General features: G+C 44.6%; 1 protein-coding gene across 1 annotated transcript in view; it reads right to left on the reverse strand.

Moving 5' to 3' along the window:
• The window catches only part of SMCHD1 (structural maintenance of chromosomes flexible hinge domain containing 1), a gene marked incomplete at its 5' end in the record, with an annotated part of 78,791 nt that extends 68,163 nt beyond the window's left edge, over positions 1-10,628 (reverse strand). Inside the window, one exon of the mRNA XM_084281659.1 lies at positions 10,395-10,628. Coding sequence (XP_084137785.1) covers positions 10,395-10,628 — 234 coding nt within the window. The remainder of the gene's footprint in view (positions 1-10,394) is intronic.
• Between the last annotated feature and the right edge of the window lie 216 nt (positions 10,629-10,844).

The raw sequence follows: 10,844 nt of genomic DNA on the forward strand, positions 1-10,844 counted from the left end.
AGGTTCACAGATCAAGTTCAGTGGTCTTAACTGCAGACAACCTGTTGTTGTTACCCACATAGCAATGTAAGAGGCTTTGTAAACTGTGGCCAACTTATCAAAGTTCCGTTTGACAGCTTCACTTGCTTCCTCCTTCCCTCCACCTGATAATCTCAGTTCTCCCTATCTCTGCCCAGGGTTCTGGTAGCAGTGAGGGAGCTCAATTGGTGTCCCATTATGTGGATGCAGCCTCCAGCAGGATGAGCTGGTCATTCCTGGAAAAAAGATTAACTTTCTGGGTAATTTACTTCAACAGTTGATTCTGTCAGCTGGTGTTCTGTCATGTTTCATCTTTCAGTACAACTCCAGCATGTAAGAGAGATTTTATCTTTTGATGACTTGCTATCAAGTTCAGATTTCACTGCTAAGCCCTTTTCAGCCTGGCATTATGTCTTTTTTCAAATAAGCACAAATAATGCACCTAATTCTTGACTTCAGAAGATTCATATGACAACCTAACGCACGTTCAGATTATACATTTGATTATTCTTCTACAAATTTTCCAGATGCACAACCATAATCTAGCTTTTTGTCTAAAGTATTTATGTTGTTGTACACCACATTTAACACGAGCCAGCACTGTGCCCTCACAGCTAAGGTAGTTAACAGTGCCCTGGGCTGCATCAGGCAGAGCACTGCCAACAGGCTGAGTGAGGTGATCCTTCCCCTCTGCTATCTGCTGGTGAGGCCACACGTGGAGTGCTGGGTCCATTTCTGGGCTGCCCAGTACAGAAGAGACATGGACACACTGGAGAGAGACCAGTGAAAGACTGTGACAATGATGAAGGGGCTGGAGCATTCCTCCTGTGGGTAGAGGCTGAGAGAGCTGAGACTGGAAAAGAGGATGCCTGGGGGGTTCTTATCAACATCTATAAATACCTGGAGGGAGTGAGACAGGGAACAAGATAAAGGATGTTGATTCTGTAGGTCTTAGCTAGCACAATTGTACGTTAACTACCCCAAAGACAAGGGAGTAAAGGAGTATATGAATAATGGAACCAGCAAGAACTGGCTTGACTGCTGAAGTCTGTCAAAGAAAGGAAATATCAGAAGCTTAGCAGTGAGGAAGACTTCTGGCCTTCATCAAAAGACCACCAGAGTATGCCCAATGACCACCCAAGGACTCCAGTATGCATGCGAATAGGGAAGGGAACCTATGTTAATGAGTCTTTGGAGACTTGATGAATATGCAAGAGATGGAAATGAAATGAATACGTATTTATCCCGCTAATATAAGCGCACTGCCTGTCATCCTTGGTGTGTGTGTTAGGCAGAGCTATCCCACACACACCCAGCACCGTAATAAATAAGAGCTGCTTACTAACTTTGGTTACTGAGTTTTCACTGGGTCAGGAGGGAGTGAAGAGGACAGAGCCCGGCTATTTTCAGTGGTGCACAGCATCAGTACAAGAGGCAATGGGCACAAACTGAAGCACTTTAGGCTTCTTCTGAACATCAGGCAACACATTTCCCACTGCGAGGGTGACTAAGCACTGGTGCAGCTTGCCCAGGTGTGGTTCACATTTCCCTCCTTGGAGATATCTAAACACCACCTGGACACATCCCACACAACCCGCTTTGGGTGGCCCTGCTTGAGCAGGGGCTGGACCGGGTGACCTCCAGAGGTCCCAGCCAACCTCAACTATTCTGTGATTCCATCAACAACATCTTGAAGAGTACAACAGCATCACTACACTCAGAAGCGTCCCTGTGCATTCACAGCAAAAATGTGCTTGGATGCTATGTCAAAAGAGGTATGGAAAATGTTGTGGTTTTTTTTTGATACAAAGAAAAAATAAATAATTTGGGAAAGACCGAGACAAACTGCAAATTAACAATCTAAGAGAAAAAAAAAAGAATGTATGTTCTCTAAGAAAACGGATGCATTGTGAAAAGACAAGGGCTCCTACATGATTGGTTAGGTAGGATCACTACATGCAAATGTAAAAATGGCAGTGTTACAGAGATGCACAGCCACATCCATAAAAAAGAGACACCAGAAAAATAAAAAGCACAGAAGATGGCAATGAACCAGACTCTGAATAGGCTAGGAAAACAACTACAGCTTGTTTTCTTTGTACTCTTAAGAGCCATTTACATTGTTTGCTGAGTCACAGATGATAATTACACTTAGAGGAGCACTGCCTGTGTTTTGCAGGGTTTTGTTCCCAGAGGGCCACGGGGAGTGACCAGTGAGGGAGAAGGCCATGAACTGCCCTAAGTGACTGCCAAATGAAACCAATGAGGACAACCCACCGCACACCAAAATTTCAACCACTTGGAGGAACATATGATGCTTCTGCTCAAACTTAATGGGGAAGACATGGAGAAGACACATGAGAAGCAACAGAGGAGACATAGAGCAGGAGACATCACCAGTGGGTGCTACAGACAACGTTGAAAGGAGGTGCACCAAGCCAGAGCAGCAATAACCTGAAAAGCGCAGTGGCCTGTGGAGGAGCTATGTCAGAGCAGGGAGTTTCCCGTCTACCCTCCCACCCCCACAGGTCTGTGGCTTGTGCCAGAGCAGAAGAAAACCAGTAAGGAGCCCGGAGGAGTGGCACAGAGAAACCCTTAAGCACAAGGCTCTATCTCATGCCTCACGAAAGGAGCTGACAAGCAAAGTTTATGCTGGGAATCAGGGAAGGGAAATAGAGGGCAGAAAGTGAGCTTGGCGAAGGGGAGGAAAGGTGTTTCCCTACATGTTTGTTTGATTGCCCTTCAGCAAAGAACAATCAAAGGTTTCTGTTAATTGGAAATAAGTTAAACTAAGAAAAATTTCCTGCGCTGAGCCTGTTTTGCCTAGCTCAAGAAGCCAGGTACTGCACCTATGAAATGGTACATAAGCAAAAAAACTGTCTTTACTCTAACAAAAGAAACATATTCTTTATAAACTGAAGGCTCAGCCTGAAGCGCTGCCTGTGTTTCATGGTAAATAGAGTTAATGGCTCTCAGTTTGTTGGTGGACGTGTACAACATGAGATGAGTATCAGGCTAGAAGGTAAGAGTTTGAAACAGCCAGATGAAGAATGCCAGACATCCGAGAAGCTTTCAGCAGAGCAATTTATAGCTAAAATGAGTATATGTATGCGTGTGTGTATATATCTCAAGTGTCAATGAACTGTGATCTTCCTAACTCTTAAATCTCAATCAAGAATCAAGGTTCAATTTAACCTGTGATTGATGACTTTCTTTATATACTAAAAACACACTCAAAAAAAAACCCAGAAGCTAACAAAAAACAGAAGCTCACAGATTGCAGACACCTTATCAGCAGCTAAAACTCCTTTAATCAGGTTTCACTTTCATTTTTATTCCCTTGTATATCATCACACAGGCACCCAAAGCAAATTTTCCTGTTTGATCTGAACATGCACTGTGAGTCTTACCTGGCTGCTAAGCCAACGGCAACACTTAACATGAAGTCAACAGATTTTGCCTCTAGATTTACCATTTGCTTTGGAAAAGATGTTCAACAACCAAATGTCCAACTTTGTGTGCATATCACCATGGCTTGGAACAACACGGATGGACTTAAGTGTTAAATGAAGAAGAAATAACACACTGTAGGTTAAGAATCACCGGTCTGCTTCTAGTGGTCCTCTGGTATTTTACCTAACACTGCAAAGTATAAAATAATCATTGACGGGGTCAACTTTGCAAACTGAAGGAAGGGAACATTCTCACTGACTCACTAGAGAGCAGCTCTGCAAAAAGGGGCCTGGGGGTGCTGGTGGCAGCAGCTCAGCATGAGCCAGCAGCGTGCCCTGGCAGCCCAGAGAGCAAAGTGCATTTTGGGGAGCATTAAACACAGCATGGCCCCGTGGCTCTCTGCAACTTCCTGGGGAACGATGGCCTCGCAGCTTAGCGATGTAGCCAGAGATAACACAGACTTACCAGCCATGCAGTCATCTTCCATAAAATGGCAACTAGCCCAGAAATAATTTTCTGGCTACCAGGATCAGACTGGAGGTGCAAACCTCTTAATGGGAACCTGAACTGCTTCAGTTAATTGTACCAAAACTCAGCATGGGCATTTTCAGTGCTGTCCTTTATAGCTACTAATTTTCTCAGAATATACCTACGTACCTCAGCTACATAATATAAGTAAACACGGCTTTACTTTGAGTATTTCACATTGATGCAGGAGTTTTTTTGCTGCAACTTGTTCAGGAATTTTTAAAATAAAACAAAAGCCTAAACGCCACATCCAAGCTCTGTGAGCTTGTAATTGCATGCAAAGTTGCAGGTTGACTGAATTGGCTGAATGTTCGGTGCTACCTGCCAACTTATCACCTGAAAGATGGACACTTAGCAGTCAGCTATCCTGCTTTATGCACCATTAAGAAGACTTATCAGTCCAAATGGAAAGAAATCTGTTAGATCAGCAAAGGAAAGAAACTACAAAACACATTTAAGGGAAAAAATGTATTCTAAAATCACAGATTTTCAAACCAAGAACTGTTTTTCAGTTGCGCTTACTGGATCTTTATATCACATCTCTCCATTATTCATGTACCTGAATAATATTAAGGTCATTCATACAAGATAGCAAATAAATAAGATTAAACATATTAAATGGAGACTAATGTCTTGCTGGAAGTAACTGAGAACAACTGCATACAACAGCTACTAAGTGCATTAATCAGATAAACTTTTCCAGTCTGCTGTTGGGTCACCCAGTCGGTCTCTAAAGATGATGATGAACTGCTGAGGATCTGGTAGCAAGGACCTAATACCAAGCAGTCATGGTAGCAGAGCAAATGAGCAGAGCAAGCTCATTTGGATGTAATTAATGTTATCACAGAAACATAAAACATCTTTGTATATCAACAGAAAAAGGTTCCAAAGGTCTCTAGAAAAGGACTTGCATTCAAAACAGAAGTTATCTGTAAGCATTTCTCAGAGCTCAGAGTTGTACATGACAGAAATATAGGATTACTCAGTAGCCCCTGGGCAGATGGTCACTACAGACAGCCTACTTACAAAACAGAGCACTGAGCATTAGCGTTCTGAAACATTCTTTATTGACAAACACTTCAGCCTAAAGAGCAAATTGCACAAGATAAAAGAGCAGAACATGAAGTGCCTTGCCCTCTCTGTAGTGCTTGTGGGTTTCGCTACTTTCAGAGGCTACTGATGTAAGTATTTACAAAAAGATACTTCAACAGAAACATTAAGAACATCACTACGTAGAACAAAAATCAATAATAAAAGATGCTTTACTTGAAGATACCACATGAAAACAGTATCACAACTATAGCAGAAAAAGACAAAAAAAAACAAACAAACAAACAAAAACAAACAAACAAAAAAAAAAAACAGAAGGTAGCTGCATGACAGAAGCTCTCTAAAGAAGCTACATATGGAGATCTAAAAAATCTTTTCCAGAACAGCGAGTTAACCTACACAGTCTTGCAAGGCTTACGCTGAAAGATGAGGACCCTATAACTTATACAAGAAACATGCTGCCATTAGCAGACTTGTTCAAAGCCTGCGCATTTATAGTAACTCTCACCAAAAATTCACAAGCACAAATAACAAAGTTATCTGCCAAAGTTAACATCAACTCCATGCAGCTTCCACCATGAAACTGTATTGCATGGCATCACTTGATAAAAGTAACAAGGATTCAGAAGCCACTCTTCAGAAGCAAAATACTTTGTGACATCCAGGAAGTTGCCCCTGGATAGCTCATGCTCAAGGAATGCAGACACCATGCATCTGAGTATCACCACTGTTCAAATTTGAGCGTGAACTTAAAAACCATGTAGCCTTACAAATACATGTAATAATTGGTATTACATTATTAAATAGCACTGCAAGCGCACAGAGGTATGCAAACTGTATCCTCTTCCTTCTGAAATGTCAGTAACAAAAGCAAAGGTGCTACACACAAGCATTTCAGTGAAGCCTGAAACACAGTATGGCAGGTTTGGGAAAAAAAATCTCAATATTGTTGGGTCTTACATGTGCCCTACATTTTGTGTATGTATGGCATGTTTTAACATTATCTATTTTAGTTCCTGATCACGTAATCTTGAAAAGTGAGTGACCGAATATAGGTTTTCTAATACAAAAATATAATCATTGCAAGATGGATTGATTTCATTATTCAGAATGGAAGTACTTGCATTGAGCAAATTACTGGGACAGTAGCTTAGCGAGGTATTAAAACAGCTCTTAAAAGGATTTAAGAATTACCCTCTGGTGATAAACAGCTTAAGGTGCTAATACTTGTTCATTGATCACAAGTAATGTCATTAAACGTTACTTATTAGGCATTGGCAAGCAAATACAAAAAAAAAAATATTACACTTATTTCTTGAGTTCCTACTACAGCTGTGTTTTTCTCTCATTACTCCCTTTCAATGAACACCTTTTTTTCCCTCAGCATAGCAATGCACTGGAATTTATTATGGAGGACTGGAAAAAGAATCTTTTTAAGCAGTTGGTAGAATGAAAGGACTCAATGGGAAAGATACAACGGAAAGCTCAACAAAACATTTAAAGTAAAATATTTTTGGCTTCTAAGTATGTTTGAAATTTCAAGCATATACTTAAATTACAAATCTTTACTCTTTGTACACACATACTTTTCTTCAAACCATGTGGCCACAATGATGACGTCAAAATTAAATGAGTCCATTTTATAATTATGTAGTAACACTGAATTCAGTATCAAAGGCACCCTTCAGACTCATTTCGAATACCCCTTTACATGTTACAACACTTCTCTGCAGTTTTCAACACAGGGATCTTTCTGCTTAAAAAGCAGCGTGCCCTCTACAAGCACCTGGAAGGATTCCTACTAGTTCAGCATCAAACTGAGGTGTCCCAACTTCACTGCGTACTTGGCAACTTAAGCCACGGATGGAATTTGGGATTAGCTGCTTATCTCCATTCCCCTCACTGCAAGCAATCACCTTCCAATTAAACTCTAAACATCAGAGCAAACAGTGCCATAGACCTGATAAAAGATTGAAAGGTGTGCAAGCAATTTCACTCCCACAAAGAGATAAAAATCCCTATTTATTTCACTTATTCATCTCAAAACTTCATGGTTCTGGGGACTGAAGTTACATGAATGCTCCACCTACGCTCTACAGTGCATAAATGGAAGAATCAAACTAACAGGATCATTTTCAGTTAAGAGGATACTGCTTTAGGATCACTGCAAGCAAGAATAATGAAGACTAGATACGCTCCAACCTCTTTTATATATAGTTTTATGATCTCTCTCCTCTCCTCCCCAGAAAGGAAAGGCTAATTTATAACCATATAATGCCACATCTAACCACGCTGTCACCCATGCTGTTAGGGGACAGTTTCAAAAGTCCTTAGGTGACAAGTATCTACTTCAAAACCAAAACAAACAGAAGTTTCAAAACAGAAATACAAATATCTTAATAATAATAAAAAAAGAGAACAGAGGAAATGAATCAGCTCCTAAACCCAAGTCTCACTTGCTAAACCACCTGTCTCAACTCTCTCAATTTTTTACACCAACAGGAATGCACTTACCTTATGTCAGCATAAGGAATCATAGAACCATTTTGGTTGGAAAAGTCCTCTAACATCATCTGGTCCAACCTTCAACCTAGCACCACCAAGCCCCCCATTAAACCACGACACTAAGCTCCACATCTACACGTTTTCTGAAGACCTTTCAGGGATGGTGACTCACCCACTTCTCTTGGTAGCCTGTTCCAATACTCTGCAACCTTTTCAGTGAAGAAATCCCTCCTAATACCCAACCTAAACCTGCCCTTGTGCAACTTAAGGCCATTTCCTTATCTTATCACTTGGTGCTTGGGAGAAGAGCCCAATCCTCACCTCCTTTGAAGTAATTGTTGAGGAGGATATTGTTACCCCTGAGCCTCTCTTCCTCCAGGCTAAGCAGCCCCAGCTCCCTCTGCCACTCCTTCTAAGACTTATTCTCTAGACCCCTCACCAACTTCATTGGCAGTCTTTGGACACACTCCAGCACCTCATAGTGAGGGGCCCAAAACTGAACACAGTACTTGAGGTGCGGCCTCACCAGAGCTCAGTACAGAGGGACAGTCACTTCCCTAGCTCTGCTGTAAAAAGATTAAAGTATAAGTCTCAAGAAGCAGCAGCCTAAGACCATGCCTTCAAGTACTCAGATATTCTCAGCTTGCAATCAGCTTTAAACATTATTTTCCAAGATACACATCCTCCTTTAACTCTTATGTGTTCAGGAATATCTAAAGTAACTCTCCTGCCATAAGATGATGCTCAGAGCAAAAACAGTTCCAACAGCTGAACACATACCCAGCACCTTTGCCAGACACTGCCATCCTTACAGCCAGCTGGCATATAGAAAAATGCATGCCCACCCCAGCTGTGACAGCAGAATAACTCAGTCGTGTGACAAACTGCCAACGAAAGTAGATCGAAAGCCAAGCATGTAGTGAGGCTGAGCCACCAGACAGGATAACCGTGGAAATAAACGCTGTTAGATACACTGTGTTTGCCTCATCTTTCACTCAGATGGTCTCTAATAGCTTTAATTGGAGAAAAGTGAAGATGACATTCCGCTTCATCCTATCTAAACAATTCAAAGCTTGCTTATCAAAAAGATTATTTTTTTTCCCCCTGAACTTTCATCACTTCCCTGAAAGGTTTTCAGCACTATAAAGTGGGGAAAGTCTGTCTCGATCCCGTGAATCCATTCATCATCTTTCTCCTGAAAGTAGTTAGTTCCAACTTTCAGGATGCCAGCAATTCTGCCTTTTGCAGAAAATGCTTGGCGAACTGCCGTGTACAAAACTGCCAGAGGCACTGAGATGCCATAACGCTCTTCCAAAAACCCAACAAGAAAACCTCTACAATGTCAACGTGCCACACACCAGACGCCAAACTTCCCAAACCCACCAAGCCCGACAGTTTTTGCTGTACCAGTATTTACTGGACATGTCAAACAATCTACCTTGAGAAACTGACATGCATTCAGAATCAGACGTTCCACAAGATAATGAAAGCTCTGAGCTGTAAAGTGTGACCTTGCTGAAATTAGCTGTGATGGAGGCATCTCTGGCTGAATTTGCAGACAACACATTATTACAGATGCCCTTTCCCTGAGGGAATGATCATTCAAGGTTTTTGCTGCACAGGTTTTTAACAGCATGGACTCTATTATCCTAAAGACTTCACACCTCAAAACAAGACTTAACACCTCAAAACAAGACTTAACACCTCAAAACACGACTTAACTCTACCAGGAGTGGTGAGAATGTTTTGGGTGTTGACATGCTAAGAACTTCTACTTGAAAATTCCACTTTAAGTGCCACCAAATCCAAAAACATCAAGTTCTGCTTTGCAGAGCCGAACTTCTCAAGTGCTGTGTTCGAGTGGTCTGCCTTGTGGCAGGAAAGCCCTGATATCAACACGGTTTTGAGATCAGAAAACCCAGGATGGCACATGTTGATGGTTTATTGCTAAATAAACCTTTAAATAGGCCCAAACCTGTGAACCACTGTACACAGAAGAGGCATGGAAACAGAAGTTGCTGGAGCACGCTGCAGAGATGAGAAGCAGCAAAGCAAGGCAGCTCGGTAATGTGCCATCCTGAACACTAACAGGAGAGATCTGTGCAAGGGACAGGCAGGCGTGTGAGAGGCACTCCTGCCCACCCTGGTAACTCAAAACACCCATCCCAGAACGAAAGTATCACCGTGAACACTGTCCAGATGGAGGGCAAAGCAAGCAACGCTCTGCAAAAACACACAGCCTGGAGAACGGCGTGGAAATTCAACTGGGCAAAGGAACCAAAAGCGAACGTTTGGTGAGAATGAATTCGTGCAAAGCTTACGATGCGCACCACGAGTTAAAGGATATAAGATAAAGAGATAAAGGCGGTTGATGAGTTCGTGCTCTCCACAAGCGAGCAGACAGCAAGTGACGGAGAAGAAGGGGTCGCTGTTTTAAAGTAGCAAACTAAGCGGCACGAAACTTCCACCTGAGAGCGCCCGGAAGCCTCGGCGGGCCGCCACCGAAAGCGAGAGGCGCCGAGGGGGCAGAGCAGGGCTCCGGAGGCCCGGCTCCACCTCCCGGCAAACACCTTGGACAGCACAGGGCCGGCCGCTCCCTCCCCACACGGGGGAGCTGCGGGGCCGCCGCCGCCGCCGCCCTCCCTCAGCGCCCCGCCAGGGGGCCCGTGAGGGGAGGGGGGGGGGGGAGGGGGGAGCTGCACCCGACGCCCCTCATCTCCCCTCAACCCGCCGCAGCCCGCGAGGCGCGACCGTTGGCGACCGTTAGGGGCCGTTGGCGGCCGTTGGGGCTCCCCCACCACACACACACATCCCCCCCACCCCCTTGCCCGTGCCCGCACCTGGCAGACGGCGGCGCGGAAGGCGCGGTAGCTGTCCCTGCCGCAGCTCAGCACCTTCTCCTCCGGGTCCGCCTGCTCCCGCCGCCGGTCGAAGAGGAAGACGCTGCGCTCCCCGCCGCCTCCTCCTCCTCCTCCTCCTCCTCCTCCTCCTCCGCTATGGCTGCTGCTGTTGCTGCCGCTGCGGGACGGAGCCGGCTTGCGGGAGCCGCGGCCGCCCCCCGCCGCCGCTGCCATGTTGGGAAGGCCGAGAGGCGGAAAGCGGCCCGCGACGATGGCGGCGGCAGCTGCAGCAGCGCCGCCCGGAGGGGAGTGTGGGGGGTGTGTGGGGTGCGTGGGGGGGGTGCTGGCCCGCGAGCTCCCCCGCCTGGCGCCGCGCTGCCGCCGGGAAGCGAAAGCGCCCCGCGGCCTCGCAGCGAGCCCGGCTTCCGGCACGGCGGCAGCGGGGCGGGG

Source organism: Netta rufina (genome assembly GCF_964035555.1).
Source record: "Netta rufina genome assembly, chromosome: 2".
NCBI lineage: Eukaryota > Metazoa > Chordata > Aves > Anseriformes > Anatidae > Netta > Netta rufina.